The 18,451-nt window shown below is 39.0% G+C and overlaps 2 protein-coding genes across 2 annotated transcripts; both read right to left on the bottom strand.

Annotated features, from left to right (window-relative positions):
• Window positions 1-389: 389 nt before the first annotated feature.
• laptm4a (lysosomal protein transmembrane 4 alpha) lies at window positions 390-10,271 on the bottom strand. Its single transcript, XM_085382362.1, has 7 exons — window positions 10,051-10,271; window positions 5,845-5,965; window positions 4,350-4,426; window positions 3,216-3,338; window positions 2,218-2,313; window positions 1,980-2,078; window positions 390-1,312 (listed from the first exon to the last, which is right to left on the bottom strand). Exons 1-7 carry the CDS (start codon window positions 10,177-10,179, stop codon window positions 1,238-1,240), a joined length of 720 nt encoding a protein of 239 aa, XP_085238488.1. The 5' UTR covers window positions 10,180-10,271; the 3' UTR covers window positions 390-1,237.
• A 1,180-nt stretch (window positions 10,272-11,451) lies between these two features.
• LOC146652379 (uncharacterized) lies at window positions 11,452-15,380 on the bottom strand. The gene is made up of 5 exons (XM_085382369.1): window positions 15,236-15,380; window positions 13,008-13,092; window positions 12,836-12,915; window positions 12,622-12,736; window positions 11,452-12,543 (listed from the first exon to the last, which is right to left on the bottom strand). Exons 1-5 carry the CDS (start codon window positions 15,299-15,301, stop codon window positions 12,374-12,376), a joined length of 516 nt encoding a protein of 171 aa, XP_085238495.1. The 5' UTR covers window positions 15,302-15,380; the 3' UTR covers window positions 11,452-12,373.
• Between the last annotated feature and the right edge of the window lie 3,071 nt (window positions 15,381-18,451).

Genomic DNA, 18,451 nt, shown 5'->3' with positions numbered 1-18,451 from the left:
AATACACTCTACCAACAAAGTCCAGAGTTTGAATAACTTACTATAAAACCTGTGGAGCTATAGACAATAACACATTAGCTTAAAAAATTCTGAAGAATTACTGTTTAAGACCACTTTCAAAAATTAAAAGAAAGTCTGGCTACTTGGAAACAAAATAAACAAATAAGGGCTGGGTTGAGGACGTCCCTAAACACTGTATTACTACCTGCTGACACTAGATGGCGTATGAGTATTATCAATCACCAGCATATGAGTCTATGAGACCATGTGGTTGTTTTTTTTGTCCTTAACGCTATTTCAAGACTTGTAGTGAGAGCTCCTTTTTAATATCTCTCGATTTTCCTTCAGTTTATTTATGATGAGAAAAAAAGACGAGAACTAAGATGTAATAGTTTTGAAAGGTTTATTGAAGTCAAATGTATTTCTACTAGGATAAATCATATGACCAATATAGGAACGAGGGTAAGGTTTGCCGATAAGCATGCAACAACTAATTTTCACAAGACTAGCCGTTTTCTACAGGTACCAGGTAAAAGTTAAAAAGAAAAAGCAGAGAAAATGATCCACCATCAGTGCCCTCTGCCCCCACACGTTTATCTTAGCTGGAACACAGTTTACTACCTTAGCCAACACATAGGGGCAGCAGAGAGTGGTGATGATGTCTAAGGTGGGGGTAAAACTTAATTACAGTGAAGCTAAATAAATAACAGACAAAAAATGCTACAGACTCCATTCAAGACTGAGATAGAATCATTTACTTCTTAATGATTGAGGGGAAAACTGTAACACAATGCAACAATAAGTGCTATAGTAAGTGGATTGTCAGTTTGTTTTTCTTTTAAACTTCATATATCAATCTATTAATGGGATGTGCTGGATTGATAAGAGCATTTCAAGCAGTTTAACTTTCACATATATCCCTTTTACTAAGACAACAAAAAAAATGTTGGCAGAAGATGGGGTGGGACAGGGATACACTTGTGCCTCTTTTTAAACACATTCATTCATTCATTTTCAGTCATGCTCTCATTTGCCACCTTTCTCCTCTCATCTCCAGAACGCTCTATAGACACTATAGAAATACAGCGGCTGAGGGCAGGTGGGAGGGTTGAACTAAACATCTTCAGGGGTCTTACACTTACACAACAGGTCAGAGGGGTCGGGGATCAGGTGAGGGCAAGAAGGAATGCATATGATGGCTGTGTGTGCGTGTGTGTTTTGGCAACAGGGCTGGTGTTTAGGCTGGCATGTAAGGAGGAGGCGGCTCCTTCTCTGGCATCTTCATGGCCATCTCGTAAGTAGGCAAGATGTACTAAAGAAGAGAGAGAAACATTTAAAGAGTAGTGAGGGCTCATTGTACAGGGAGGGGGAAAAAAGACAACATGAAACCAAAAACCCAACCAAGCATGTCTCTGAAAAAAGGAATTGAGAGTCATGTTCTGTGACTCTCAGTTCCTTTGTTGAATTCAACATCAATAAATGAAATTAAGCTGCGATGACATCAGAACTCTGGCCCATCTGCAGTATTCAGCACATTCTGAGCAGAGCAGCATCAGTGAAGTTAAAATTAGTTTGAAATTATTCTGAAACTCGATTAAAAATAAAGGAAAATGCACAAAGTGAATCGGAGCTTTTTAAATGTGAATGCTGGCAACTTCTGTTTGTCTACAGACACATTTTCAGTCTAATAACTGAGAAGATAACCGGCAAACTAAATCATTTATATTGTCGATTTTAGCCTGAGTTATGAATTAATTTTACCATAGTAGAAGCATGTTTTAGTGCAACCTAAATAATAACTACCGGTAATATTAAATGTTTCTTTAAAGATGGCGTAAAGAATATCTGGAGTGAGACTATCCTCTCAGCAGGTCAGCTTTCAGTGTGGAGACACCGTGTCACCTGCTGCCTCAACTACAGCATCACGGTGCCAGTGCCTCAATACTTTCTGTTCATAGATGCTGAGGTGGCTTGCATACCTGGGGAGGGGTTTCAAAGGCAGGGTACACAGCGATTTCTGGCATGTTCCTGTTGTTAATATACTTGTAGCAGTTCCACACACAGTTGATCAAATAAGCCTGGAAAGCAGAGGGAAAAATATTTGTATCGTTACAGTCGACAGCTTCCTGTCTCCTCCTCCTAAATGAACACATATGCCAAAACCAAACAAACATCCTAATATAACTGTGTCTGACTGTGAATAATTGATAGATTCACCTTGAGGATGATGAGGAAGGCAAAGAAGACCAGCACAACGAGCAGCAGGCAGCTGGAGTTCATATAGAGGAGGTTATCCTTGTATGGGAAATCCGGCTGAGGAGGAAAAGGAGACAAAATGTTGATTCTTACTCACTTTACTGTCAGCATTTCCACACTCGAAATGTAAAAAGACTACTATCGTTTTCTTTTTTTTCTTCTGGAAGCACCCTTACTGAAAGAATAACAATGAGCTCATCTGTTTTCTTACATTTTTTTTCCCTCTAGGAAATAATCTCTGTACGTGTAGAGATAAATCGTATGGTAAAATCAGAATTCTCTCTCTTATTATCGTTAGAAGCATGAAAAGCTTAGGTTGTGGATACGGCGACTGTTGACTGTTGCTTCATTGGTCATGGCTGCATCTGAAAGGACTCCCTATAAATACTGACTGTTTAGTAATTGAGTGTTTGATGTATAAATGTGAACATTTACTCAGTTTTATTTATATAGCACTAAATCACAAAAACAGATGCCTCAAGGCACTTTATATGGTAAGGTAAAGACGCTACAATAATGGAGAGAAAATCGAACAACGCTCTTTGAAGAGGCACTTGGCGACAGTGGGGAGGAAAACTCCCTCCCCTCATGGAGCGACAGCCATCTGCCGCGACCGGTTGGGGGTGATGGGAGGAAGACAGGTTAAAAGACAGACTGTGGAAGAGAGCCAGTTACATTTATACGCTGTAGTGTCCATGAGACTTCCAGTGTGACACAAAAGTACACTACCTCCTTAACAACCTTTGCATTTATGCAACAGCACTTATGGAAAATGTTGACTAATAAGTGTCCGAAATCTCAGTTTCCAACTGGGCATGGTGTGAATCACTAAATCTTTAGAGAGAGCAAAGAGGGCGATACTGGATGAGGGCCAAGTGAGAAGTTGTAAAGATACTGTCATGGAAAGGGTGTAGTCAGATTGAGATATTGTGAAAAATAACATCGGACTTTGAACTGACCAGCTGGTCCAGGTAGTCTCTGATCCTGGGTAGGTACGTGAGAGAACTGATGGCCACCAGGCAGCTCAGAGCAAAGTCAAACAGCTGGTAGCAGAAAAATGGGATGAGCCAGCCCTCACGGTGCTAAAAAACAAAACAAAAAAAAAAAAAACAAAAAAAGAAAGAAAGAAAGAAAGATGATTAAAAGAATGAATCACTTGGGCAGATCTTTTATAATGTTGGAAGAACTATAGTGCAGATTCAAACCTTATCTCTAAACACTTGTCTTAGTTAAGATAAACCCTAAACATATTAATGTTATTTAGATCTACAAATCTTACAGCTGTGGGTGCACTACTCATTTCTTAAGAAGTCTTCTTCCAAGTTCTAAACGTAACGATTCTGAGATTTTCCACTGCTCAGATTGAAATATCAGATGTGCTTTGAGGTAAACAAACAGCTAACAATAAGCACCCATGGATATAAACAGGCATTATCATAAATATATACAGAGAAGGTTTAAATCAGCAAAACAGTCCTTTCTGATACATTTTCTTTCTACCAAAGCACAGTGTACTCAGGTTCTGACGAAAATCTTCTTCACTGCTAACATTAAGTAGGAATTTGGATTTGGTACACTATAATTAAATACTTATTACAATGGGGAGGGTGGAATCTAAAAGGGGTACCTGGTATACTACAGTGGAAAAGGGTATCTGCCACATTTGTCTCTGGGTTTCTACCTGCACAGTAACCAGCATGCACAGTATACCCAGCCTGCAGATGGGTGTCATACTTTTAACTGTGCAGTCATCCATACTAGCAGCTAAATACAGGTCCACGTCAAAACGCTATCAAACCTGTCAGTCTTGATGCCATCAGGCAAGCCTGTGAAGTAAAGACGACAGGCAATAAGATCACAGTATTGTGTGCTTCAGCCCCATGACATCAGGGTTATTTGGCATGTTTTTCTCCTTTGGTTACCTCTTATCCTGCTTCTTTTTCTTTCACACTTTTAAACACGACATTTGGGATTACATTTTTGCATTAAAAAACAAAAAACAAAAAAAACAAACCACGACAACACTTTAAATATATTACACGCTGTCAAAGAGATTTAAAAAGAAAAAAAATGTATTTACAGTGTACACTTACAGTAATAGCTCCGTACACCATCATGGCACTGATAGTGAGCATCAAGAGAGAGATGGCAAATCCAACACAGGCATTTTCTGTATGAGAAAAAGACAGAAGGAATACACTGAATGAATACAGTTAAAGATTTTACTACATTTTACTACAGCACTGGCTTTATTGTTAAACATTTTGCCTGTGGTCTTTGAGGCAGCTGCATTCAGTGTTAAGTGAACAGTCTCCAGGGATTCTCTCTTTCCAGCTCACTCCATTTTAAAGGCCAGCTCTGGGGAGCATTAAGCCTCTCGCTTTCAGTCAGTAAAGACGTAATGAAACTCAGTCTGGGATAATTAAACGGTCTGCCTTTCATATCCTCCTCTCTCTCCTCATCACTTACTCAGTCTCTCTCATACTGAACTGTTCTGCCTGTTGCACTGGAGATGCCTGTGAGTGAGCAACTACAGAAATGCGGTCCAGACAAAATCTTCCGTTATTCAGTAGCTCAGGCAGAACAACATGTTCACTGATGCATGAACCTGACAGGGGACTGCCGCTCAAGAAAAATAAATTTGATAGGGGCAAACGCACACACCGCAATAATATATTATAATATATTTTTTAAAGCAGGAAGACGAACAGCTAAAATTTCATCAACTCATAATTCTGATATTATTAACACAGGATTTCCTATTTATACCAGCATATCTAAAAGGAGTATTTAAACAAATGACCTTAACCTCAAACCCACAGAGCCACTTTCACCCCTTCTTTCTATCAGCTGCACAACGTTTTAAAATGACTTCAACTGCTGAATGAGTGGAGGCTGATGAAGCTGCCCTAATGGCCACGACTTTTAACAACTTAACCCATCTGAATATTAAGATTGCCTTTGCAAGCAGTGGACATCCTCCAATGTCCTGTGTGCTGGCACAAGCCTGTTATGGGAAGGTCACCACATGGCCGATGTGGCCCCTCCTCTCTCGCTGAGTCACTGTTTTATTAAAATGAAGAGGCCTTCACCAAGCCAACCAACAAAACAACTGCCAGCTAAACAGAACACGCACTCAGTCCTGCCAGCCCTGCCCCGTCGCGCACACACAAATATCTAAACAAACATAAATCCTCAAGGAATCACAAAGGAAGTAGCACCAGTGGCACCACACCCCAAACTACATTTTAAGATGACACGTAAACAACTTAACAGTGTTCTGCTGTCCTTGTAAATTTTGTTTTGCAGTGAGTGTGGAGCTGATCTCCCAGTGGAAAATGAATCACACGATCAACCACAGAATAACAGCGACTCATGAGTTAGTGAAAAGCACTGAAAAGAAAAGGCATGGCTCCACTATTGTTTCACTCATTCTACCTCAGAGCACAAGCCCTTACTGTCATAGGACACAGTACAATTCAAAGACCAACCTTTGAAAGTTAATACTGGTGTATGATCCACTAACCAGAATACAATCCAGTTTTTTTTGTTATGAAATTAGTTTTATGACAATTTGTTTTTACTTACCAGACATCCGGTCAGAAGCAAAATAGTGGTCAATGACCTCATACTGCAGGTCGATAGTGGGGACGTTCTCTGGGTGGGTCACAGCGACAGTGAGCAGGATGCCCATCAACAGGTTCACTACCTGAGTGGAGGAAAGAGAAGGTTAAAATGGGCTTTAAAATACATAGATATGTATTCCTTCACCAAAAGTAGATGAACATACAATTACCAGGACACATTTTAGATTCCAGAAACATGCCAACACTGAAGCTGAAAGGCACAGCAACAAGTATATTGTTGAAAAAGATCAACTGAAACCACTGGTTACGTAAAAGGGAGAGAAGTAAACTTGTATGATCAGATAAAGATCACAACAAGATTGCAAAACCTCCTTCTTTGCCTTATCTGGGTATTCGTCTTTTTCCATGATTCAAGAAGGCACAACAATATCTTTCAGAAACTGTTCTGTTTTTGTTTTCTTTGAATGCTTTCAAAATTAGGAGTCTAGCACATACTGTTTAAGCCCAAAGATATTAAGTGAAGTAGATGAACATACAATGTGGGGCGATCGTGGCTCAAGAGTTGGGAGTTCGCCTTGTAATCGGAAGGTTGCCGGTTCGAGCCCCGGCTTGGACAGTCTCGGTCGTTGTGTCCTTGGGCAAGACACTTCACCCGTTGCCTACTGGTGGTGGTCAGAGGGCCCGGTGGCACCAGTGTCCGGCAGCCTCGCCTCTGTCAGTGCGCCCCAGGGTGGCTGTGGCTACAATGTAGCTGCCATCACCTGTGTGTGAATGGGTGGATGACTGGATGTGTAAAACGCTTTGGGGTCTTTTGGGACTAGTAAAGCGCTATATAAATACAGGCCATTTTAACCCAATCTGGAAGCCCCCTTACACCTGTGCCCTTCAACTTATGCTCCAATTACTCACTGACATAAATAAAACCTACACTGGGTCTCTGTTATGTAGCCTTCAAATTCTCCTTTGATATCATCTGCTTGAAAAATCATTTTTATGCCAAATGTGGATGCCCGAATTAATCACTGCTACACACCATTATCGACTTCCCACAAATGAGCCACGGGACCAGTTCTGACCCGGTGCCTTTGAAAAACCAGCCCACATACTGACAGGTTAAACCAAACACCATTTTAAAAATGTTTTTGGTGACTCATTTGTGGACAGTGAAACAGGAAAACACTCTCCTTATCTTAAAGTGATCAAAGTCACTTTCAACTAGTTTGACTTTATCATGGACCTCCATGGACTCCACCTGCTATTTGACAACTGGGAGCCCCAGCTGGATAAGCACTTGAGAAAACTGTAGCTTGAAAGTAAACAAAACATCCCCAAACATTTTAAAGTAGCACAATTTAAGCAGAAACAGTTCAAAATTGTTAAAAAAGAAACACTACAAAAAACTAAGTACACCTTTCAATAATTAAAATCTGTAATGTATGACACTAGCTTACCAATTAGTACTACCAGCTATCTTTACTTGCAGCTAATGTTTCTTTACTGAATGTGACCACATATGTATTGGTAAGACTAAGTGACTCCGACACATCTGAGACACAATATTTAAATTTTCTAGATCAAAATTACTGACAAAGAGGTGAATATTTAGTTTAAATCATTCTATCATTGCTGACACCAGCATGCATGCAATTTAGGATCCGTTAACCTAACGTGCATGACTGTAGGAGGAAGTCTGTACACCTGGAGAAAATCCAAACGAGCAAAAGGACAACTTGCAGACTAAACACAGAAAAGCCCCAGCTGGCCAGCAGATTCAGAACAGGAACTTTCTGGCTGAAGCAACACTGTTAACTGCTGCACCACCATGCTGCATCAACTATAATAAAGTCCCCAGCTAGTAGGTACGTCTTCATGTCGCCTCTCTCAGTAACTCTACTTCCGCTTTTTACATTAATGGTAACAACAAACAAGCCTGAGACGCCGAAACCACATTAAAGACCATGTTAGTACATACTCTGTATAGAAAATTACAGAGCCTGCTGTTGTGTAGCGCTGTCTGAATGCACAGTGAGTAGAGCTGTGCCATATTATAACAGCCATGATCATTTTTACCACGTGTTATAAAAGTGTCATATCACAATAGCACTGCTACAGCAACATCATGTGTTAAAGTTCCCCAGTGTGCAACAAGGATACAAGCTTGAACATGAAAGCAAGAGCCACGGGTCCAATGATAATTTATTACTTAAAAAGGAAGCTACTTCAACATCCTCCAACAAAGTGCAGTACTTGCAGTACTAAAATATGCTAGAAAAATGGTCCCGCTAAAGGTGGAAACAACACACTTGTTTCAAAAGAAAAAAATAAAATAAATAAAAAATACACAGTCGAGTACAACCAGGCTACAAGGCAGGATATATGTCTTGATGCAAGCTTAATCATCCAGGTAAGGATGAATAATATCCACTCACTTGGATGAGTGACTAAACAGTTCACCTACTAAAATCCAAATGAACAGAATCAAATTTCTGGAAAGGAGGAGATACTAACAGCTGATGAAGTTCAATGTAAATATAAACAAATGACTCCACCAAGCAGCACTGCAACTTGTTAGATGCACTACACATTACAGGAAGAGCAAACAGTGGCTGGAAATTACTCGTGTGGTTACCTTGTAGTAGGGCTTCAACAGCTGGTTAAAAAGCTCACAAGATACAACATCTCAGGTAGATTTTTTTTGCTGACAATATTGTACAGCTCCTGTAGTATTACAGGGTTAAACTACTTTATCTAAACTAAAGTGTTAAGCAGACATTTTCTATTTTTACTTGAAATATCCCAAGAGAAAACTACCTAAGCTACTTTTGTGCTGACATTTGATTTATGCTGTCACTAGATATATTACAACTGTTGAACTATAATCCTGCTGTTTGCGTCTTGTTTTATTTGATTCACACCTAAAATTAGGAACTGGGTCATCAACTTACAAATGCAGCCGCCTGCAAATATAAAAAACACACTGTTTAGTATTTTTTTCTATATTGTCAGAAATATAATTATTGCAAATTTTCTTGAAATGCTGCGACGTAATATTGAGGCTATATCACCCACCCGAAATAGTGAGCAATACCAAACATATAAATATACGGCTTGAGCTGGGCTAAAAAAACAAAAACAAAAAAACAATAACAAAACAACAAAGGAAAGAGTGGAGGGCTTAACTTTATAAACTCCATCGAAGTATTTATGGATATTAATTTGAGAAAATAAGCTTGGTATAATGTGTGTAACTGCTAGTATTTATTTATCTACCAGACATTGATCTGATACGTTGTAACGGTGGGATTTAATAATGTAAAAATGACACCCCGGTCGATTACGACTGTTATTCATTTATCCGACTGCAGTAGAGAGCATTATGGACACGACCGAGTGATTTGGGAGTCGCAGTTCACGTGATTAAACCAGGCAAATTTTGTGCAGCTGCAGAGGGATAAAAAAAGCAAAACGGGATTTACATAAGCAACCAAAGCATGCAACATTGCTACGTGGTGTGGGCAAAGGAAAAGGGGATTAATTCAGTGAGCGATTTAACTCTAACCAGCCAGCAGAGCTGCAGCAACAAGATGCGCAAAAAACAGTTGGCTAACCTTAGCTACGTGGGCATGCCCAATTACTTTACTTTTGACTACTTTAATACAACTGCCATCACCACATATGTGAGACACAATAATTAGTTATTGTGTTAAATGCGCGTTTTTGCTTTTTTGGGTTGCTATTATGGCCACTATTTGATAAACGCCATGTTAGCAAGTTAGCGAAATGTCAGCTACGCAAGTCAAATTTCATGTATTTTAATACGCATAATAACCAACCAGCTGCTGATGACTTCGAAAAAATGATGAACCACTACGTCTTCTCTGTTTTAATTTACTAAGCGATTTTTTTTTTTTCAAACTTGTGCGAGTTTGAGACTAACAGAAAGCAAAATCCGACATGACAGCGGTAGCGGGTTATTGCTAACCCTAGCTTTCTGTTAACATTAACTCGACGAATAAAGAGTCCAGAGTAACAGCTACTTCATATTTTAGTCCCTAAAAACTACTGCAACAAATTCTCAGAGCCATTTGCACCTTGTATTAACATCCTTCGTTGCATAACTTCCTACTTTGGGGAACTTAACGGAACTGGTAAAGTGCTAGCTAACGTTAGCTTACTGACCCCTATCATTGCGAACCACAGTACGTACCATGTACCATGTTCCCAGGATGATCGTCCCCGTTCGGACGTGGCAACATCCGCAACACCTAGTGGTGTACAGTCTGTCTCGACTGGGTTTAAAATGATGCATGTCCTCTACAAGCGTAGGGAGAAACATCTGAAGAGCTGATTGCGGAGGAGAAATTCTTCTCAGCGTCAACAGTCAACGAGCGAATGAAGAGGAACGCCCACCACTTCCCTGACGGCCTGCGCGCAGCGCGCATGAAAACAAACCCTCTGACGGGCAGGAAAAGGCAGAGACACCAGGGTTTGATTGACAGAGGATTCAACCATTGGCCGCAAAGAAATAATAAAAAAAAAGGCCTAAATAGATTTACTTTACTGAATATTCCGCAACGCAAAAATGTTCATAAATTGTTATTTGTATTTCATCTGCACACACCTCACTTTTTCCCCTTGCATCCTCCTCTGCCATACCAACCCCTGCATATCCTCGTTCACTACATCCATAAACCTCCTACCCGCCAGCTCTATCTTCAAGATCCAATAACTTTCCTCTGTACATTTCCAACCCATCTCAGTCTTACCTCTCTAACTTTGTCTCCAAACTCCTCGACCTGAGCTGTCCCTCAGATGCGCATATTTCCGATCCTGCCCATCCTCGTCACTCACAGTGAAATTCTCAGCATGTTCAACTCTGCCACCTCCAGCTCTACCTCACGTGTTTTTTGTCAGTCCTACCACTGTCTCAAAACCATACATGATAGCGGGTTTCACTAACATCTTGAAAAACCTTACCTTTTAGACTTGCTGCTATCCCTAACGCACATCTTCATCCGCTCCATTCTGCCTGCGTTCTTTTCTTCACTTTGGAAGGTTGACCACAGGTTTTTAAACTCATCTACCTTCATCTTCCCCCTCCAAAGACATATTCTGACTTTCCTCTACTGTCATTCTTCTTTTCTCCTGAGCAAATCCCCACCTTCCCACGCTCTCTTTTACCTGGTCTATGTCATCTGAAAACATCATAGTCCACAGTCCATCTCCATTGTAAATTAAATCACTACTACTGCACACCACACTACTGTCATTGTCGCTCTTATATCTCCGATGATAATAATAATAACAAAAAAATAATAATAATGCCATGCTGCAAATAATCAAGCTCACTAACACAAAATATCTTACAGATGATATTTACCCATTAGGGTATTACAATTTAAAGCCTTTCAGTTCATATTGAGCCTACAGGATGCAGTGTATAAAACCACCTTCTACTTAAACAAGGCTCTGCAGTTCTGATCATCTTTGAGTAGTAACACATGCCATGCAATAAAATGCACAAACTCTCAGTCATATGCACGTATAAGCAAACTGTGTGGTTCAAAGAAACCACCTCTGCACAGAAAACATTAAAAAAAAAATCAGATTTTAATTGTTACAAAGTTATTTTATTATTGATTATTACATGCAAAAATAGACATACATATACGCAACATAAAACATGTTGCATTACAGCAGCTATAGCGGTGTTATGCACTCTTAAATGAGCTGCCCCTTCAATTCATATCTATCACATGGGTCACATAGCTTAAAGTAATGGTGAATGACAGAGATTTTCCTGCCTATCAATGGTCACCACATTACAGAAATTTTGATTATCACTCTCTGGCAACTTAACAATGATTCTCATTTATTCACCCGTCCCTGTAAAACATGACAGAGTAGCCAAGTTTCTACAAAAAATGTTAATTTGCCTGTTTTTTTGTGTTTTATTATTGCATTATGATTTGTCAGAATGTCTGGTGGACAGGCCTGCTTCACTCCATTTTCTTTAGAAGTGCAGTAGATATTTTTTTTTGCCCATTTAAAGGCAAATATAAATGCTACAATAAGCTACCTCTTCAAAACAATTAAACAGAAACTTTCATATAATGATAACTAATTACATATTAAACGGTGCATCTTTGCTTTACCTTCATTCAACCAAACACACTGAAGGCAATTAAAATTACACATCGTAACAAAATCCCACATCACCCAAAACTCAGAGGATACGACCCCAGTGCTACAGCTACTCAGTGTACGACGAAGGAATCACAATTATTTTTAAAAGACGGACACCTGGAAGATCATCGACTACAAAAATCTTTCATGTTTTATCTTAAATATAAATACATTCAACAACAATAGACATATTTCACTTTAAGTGCATAAGAAATATGAACCCCACCTTCCTTCCAGAGACCACGAGTAAAGTATGCATTTACAGTAGATTTTGAGGTACATAAATTGCCAAGTAGCATCAACTTTTCAAACAACAGCTTTACAGTTATCAGATGCAGGTGTGGTTAAACAAGGAATACTTTTTCCCTGTTTGGTTTCTGATAATTATGATCTAAAGCCTTCTCTGGGCCCAGACTGTATCGGTCCTCCTCCTCTTTCTTCTGCCATTTGTAGATTAATATTCCTGCCACAGTTGCTGCGAGAGCCAATCCCGTTACTCCCCCTGCAATAACACCTGTAAACATAAACCTAGGTGAGCTATATTAGAAAGTCGCAGCTTATAGCTTTCTCATTGTGCCATATTGCAAAGTACCTGCAAGGAATTCACTATTCTCAAAGTAGCTCCTGCTGTTTGCTATAGCAACATATCCAGAGTCATCGTCTGCTGCTGACCTGTGCGTGTTGCCAAACGTCTTGTCTGAAAAGCCCTAAAGCAAAAGACAAGACAGTTACACACGATCACTTCCTGTTACACCACCAACATCAACAGGTGAAGAAATCATGGGACTGATTGAAGTAAGTCATACATGGAAAGTAATCTTGGTCTCGTCTCTGGTTTCTGCCAGAATTCTGCCGTCTTTGCTGTTGTGCTGATCTTCAGTTACACCTGGCAAGAGTGCAGTTAGAGAGGATGAAACATACAGTGGTCATGTACATTATGTAAAATGGGTCATTAACATTTTATAGATGAAGAATTACCCTCCTCTGACCCATCTCCAGAACCGGAACCAGAACCATCCAGGTCATAGCCTGATCCCTCCAATTCCTCTGGAGGGACAGAAAGCTAATCATGGGGGGGGAAAAAACACAAGAGGGTATTTAAACATGCTGACTGCTTCCTGTTATATTGTTAGATATGAAAACATACAAGAGGTGAAGGAAGCTAACGAAGGTACTTTCCTTAAGAAGCCAATAAACACATGAATCATGTCCAGGATACAAAGTCCCACAACAAAATAAATAACCTGAAACACACACACTGTGGCTGACAAGCCCATAATGGCACAAGTGATTAGATTGTTACTGGCATGTAGTGTCAAGTAGATGACTTTAAGCGGGAATACAACTCCACCCATTTGGAAAGTAATTAAACTTAACAAAATACAACTTCAGGGAGTAATAATAAATACAGGTGACATCTTTAGCTAGAACAATCAGATGGGAATCAGATGGGAATGTCTAGTCCTCATAATCAGTGAATTCAGAACCCAAAGTACAATAAAACAATCTGTTGTTTATGTGTAATGAACAGATACAGGCCTCATAAGGAAGCCATTCTACAGCTGCAAGAAAGAGTTTGTGTACTCTTTGACCGGTATTCTGCATTATCACAAATAAAATGTGCTCTGTTACAGTTACAGGCAAACACAGTCATACTAAGCCAATAAACAGAGGCTCCACTGAGTCATAGCACAGCCTCCAAAAGCTACTTGAATTCATGTGTTCCAGTTTTAGAGATGAGATATGGAACGTGGGTTGTAAACATGACCCACCATACAGAGTCTGTACTGGGAAAGTTTGCTTTTCTCAAGAAAATTGGTTGAACCATGAACAACATTCACTGAATAAACCATTTTCAATGACTTGAGTATGACAGACAGTATTATTATGGATGGAATCAGAACCCTTGATGCTCTCCCAGATTGTGGATGCCCTCCAAGAAGGCGGTAAACAGAACCCGAGGTTATGAGAAAAATACTTGTTGAAGCCTCTACACCACCATTATGACAATGCTCATGAAGAAATGACACTAAAGTTTAACATTTTGGCAAAAAGTGAGGGGGGGGGGGGGGGACTCCACAACAACATAACATCTTTTCTGGCTGTGGCTCAGGAAGTGGAGCTGTTTACTAATCAGAAGGTTAATGGTTTGATCCCTGTCTGCATGATCGGGCAAGATACTGAACCCTAAAGTGCTCCGACGCTTGCATACACCTAAACATAGAAGGAAGTGCTTTGAGTGCTCAACCGGAGTAGGAAAGCACTGTATAAGAACCAGTCTTACAATCCTGCTATAGGTGCTCAGGGCCTGGAGGGCTTTCAGTCACTGAGATCATAATTAATTTTAAGACCACATCAAAATATTTTTTCAGTCATGTGTCACAGCAGGTGTATATGCCCTGAGGTAAGGAGAGGCTGGATGTTGAAACCAGACATAATGAACACAAGTAAATCAACAACAGAATGGTTGAACGAGAAGAAAACTAATGCTATGGAGGCCAAATCAGAGTCGTGACGCTAACCCAACTTAAGCTTATAGCCTTAGTAATAACAGGCCTCATACATCATGTACGTTTCAGGGAGGATTAAAGGCTCCAATCGAAACCCTGAAGAAGACACAAGTTTGCCTTTTAACGAGGCTTACATGAAAAGATCAAACCATATCTCATAAAGAAATTTCGACTGATTCAAAAACGGTTTCTTGTATAAATAATTAATATTTTCGGATTCTTAGGTTTGAACAATTTATTGAAACCTGCTTTCCAGATACAATAATCTGATTTTACGGCCTTTACATTACACCATGCATCGTTATAAACAAGCGAGAAGCCTCCTAATACTTTTGATTATTTCTATGTTATTTTTTATAGTTAAGAATTTCAGCTTTGATTAATAGAATTAGACTACTTCATCACTGCTACCGATAACAATATGGTGGATAATAGGTGTGTGTTATTGTTTTTTGCAGTCACGTGACTCTACAAAAGCCAGAAACTGGTCTTTAATTGGTATTATCTTCAGTTGACTTTTCCTAAAAATAAAAACAAACCACAAGACACTCTTAGCTGAAAATGTACACATTAACATCTCTTGCTCGAAAGTCTAATGCAGCCCGGTTAACTTCAGGAAGTGAGAAAGGTGAGCGCGAGATCTTTAGCGTCACGTATGGCTTTTTAAAAGTGTTGAACAAGATAAAAATGACTTACCGACGTCCACACCGGATGTATTAATCCCAGAGAGAGAAATAAAGAAGCTGCCAAAGATAGCCGCATGCTTTAGCTGAGCTGGTGTCCGCTTTGCTCTTCTCCGGAGCTGCCTGCGAAGGTGTTTTTATTGAACTTCCAGCTTCTCCCGGTGTCACTGTGTCCAAATCCCGCCCACCAATAAAACACACGTTAACTGTAGCTGATAACAGGTGGCAGGGCTCATACGCTGGAGTCTGTACATAAGACAGACCCCTGGGTAAGAGCAAATAAATGAATAAAAAGTTAATTAATAAATTAACCTACCGTAGGAGGAAATAAAAGCAAAACTGTAATTTGTTTATTCGTGCTGTAGTTTGACCCTTAAAACTATCTTTTTATCTATCATATCGCGTGAGGATCCTGTTGGCTTTGTATAAAAAAAAAAAATCTATTTAACCAAAACTAAACTTAAAACTAAAACTAGATGTAAAAAACGAAAAAACAAAAAACATTTTAGTTAACTAAAATGGTAGTAATAAGAAATCTGAAAAAAAAAATTAACTAAAATGATTTTTTGAAATCGAAAAACGAACTAAAATGAAATAAAAATGTAAGAGAAACATCGCTACTTTCCCTATCTGTCTGTTTGTTAAAAACATTGATTACAATGAGTCCTAATAAGTCATTGAAAAACATGTTTGCTGTAAATACTATGACACACTATGAGTCACCTGCTTTCAGAAGACTTTTACAGTAATACCTGTACTTTACCTGAAATTTTCTTAGACTTTTTTTACACCGAGTTTCGGCTCAGATTCCTTTCTGAGAAACTCTCCGTTGATTGATTTTTATACTCAATCATGTAACTGACATGTTTCCAGTTAACCTAATTAGTTGAAAAATGTTCTCTTTTTCAGTATTTTTCAAGCATTTTGTGCACCGCGAACCAACTTTTTTGAGATGTGTTCCTGCCGTCAAATTCAAAATGAGCAAATATTTTTCACGAAATAATAAAATGTGTCATTATAAACATTTGTTTTCTTTGTTTGATTATTAATAACACATGGCTTTGAGTTTTACAAACCATTGCATTCTACTTTAATTTACACAACATCTAAACATTTTGGGGCCTGGGGTTGTACTTCCACGCATCATTTATTGTTATTTCATGCCTAAACTCCTTCTCAAACATTCATGTGCTCTTAAATGATGAATGCATTGAGTGTCCAGCCCAAGGACACTAAATAGTAGTCTCTTATCTACCTAGCTACGGCTGCCCCAGCATCAATCCACCTCAGAAAAGAAGTGCTCAGTGCTTCATAGGAAGTCCATAAGCAATTTGAGACTATAGCAGCATAACTAAGGGACTGTTCAGGGTCACCGGATTCAGAGTGGGAGCTGTTCTACATAAAAAGGACCTGAAGACTTGTAACTGTAGTAACTAAGACCAAGGCTGGAAACTGAGATAAATGCCAAGATATCTTTAAGTCATTCAGCATTTCATACGTGAGGAGGAATATAAATGTAACTTTTGATTTACCACAAAGCTGATGAAGAACAATACAGGAGAGGTACAAGTTCCCTTTTAACTTCTGCAGCTGCTGCGTTTTCAGTGAAGTGAAGGCTTTTTAATTGTTTTGGAAAGCAGAAATTAATGTTAATCTTTCCAACGCAGTCTGGCACATACTGATACAAGTGGATGAGGACGTACCCCGCCTCTCGCCCTATGAAAGCTGGGATAGGCTCCAGCAACCCCCGCTACCCTGAAAAGGATAAGCGGAAGCAAATGGATGGATGGATGGATGTAAACCAACTTTTAGGCACTTATTTCACCATTAGTTTAGAATCCAGTGTCTTGAAATGATTATAAAATCATTAACATATAAGGAGGAAAAAAAAACAACTCGGCAATAATTAAGGTCAAATGTTAGAAGAACAGTTTAATCATACAATGTCACAATTCTGCTTCGAAAAAGGAGTTCGTTTTCTTCATCTAACATCTGGAAATGTACATAAGGCCACCTGAAAATGTACATGACTTTGACAGTGTGACAAAACTCATATGTTCATATTTATATAATTGACAATATTTTACATTGCTTTTGCTTACAAGGTAGTAGCTGTTTCAAAATACAGCACTCTTCTGTACAAAAATAATTCTCGTCATATCCTGTGAAGTTTCCATGGTAGCAGAGAGGACTAAATGCAGCCTCGATTTTAGTACAGAGTGTTTCTTTTTTTCCTTTTTCTATTTTTTTTAAACTGTCACACATCAGAAAGACTATCAACAGTGGATGTTACAGCTTCAGTACAAATAGAGGCTGGCCCAGAACAGATTTAAAAACAAAAACCATGCCAGATTGTGAAGCTATTAAGTTTTCATTTCCTTTAAAATAACACTTGATCAAATAAAACCTGTATACATTATATTCAAGGGGAAAGGAGTGATGAATATACACACATCTAAATGCACATTAGCCTTTTTCTCCCCCCTCCAAAGAAAAAAGAAAAAAAAAAAAAGAAAAAGTGTAAAAGACATCCCATTTACAGCATAAACGTTTACAAATGTACAACTGTACAGACAAATAAAAGCATCACTACAAATTTAGAGCAAGGCCTGTCAAACACCACAACTAGACTTTTTTTTTAGTGAAACTAATAATCTTACACTTATTAACTGCACATATACTACATTTATTCTACAATTCATATGAAGCAAAGAAGCCGTCACTACGAGCGTTACAGGTGAATTGTATAGCTTTTGATGGCCCCACCGGCCTCCGCCAATCCACTTACATACCCAAAGAAAAAAAGAAAAAGGTTCTTTAAGCATCCCTTTCTTCAGCTACGTCTAATTTATTTCACCTCAAATGTACAAAACTGACCAAATTCCAGAAATAAAATAATAATAATCTTTTGGACTGCTCTGACCTTCAGGCGGTGGGGGTTCCCATCACTGCTGCAAGCCCCTCAACCAAAAAAAGAGCAACAATTTTCTCATACATAAAGATGCTATACATTGCTCAACTACTTCTACACACACGAGATGATTATTCAGTACATAAAGATACTGTTTTCTAGGGCAGTGTTCATCTCAAACTACAAGACAGATAAGATGTTACACAAAACATAAAGGAAAAAAAAAATCATTCTAAGGATTAAAACCTATTACAGCATGCCAACGCGTACCCCACTCCCACCCTGCTATCCCTGCAAAAAGCCCCACCCCACCCCACC

This window comes from Rhamphochromis longiceps, linkage group LG15, assembly GCF_057381845.1.
Source record: "Rhamphochromis longiceps isolate RC_006_pf linkage group LG15, R_longiceps_female_GT1.1, whole genome shotgun sequence".
NCBI lineage: Eukaryota > Metazoa > Chordata > Actinopteri > Cichliformes > Cichlidae > Rhamphochromis > Rhamphochromis longiceps.
Note: the sequence above shows the minus strand (reverse complement) of the source record. Positions and strands in the feature narration are given on the sequence as shown.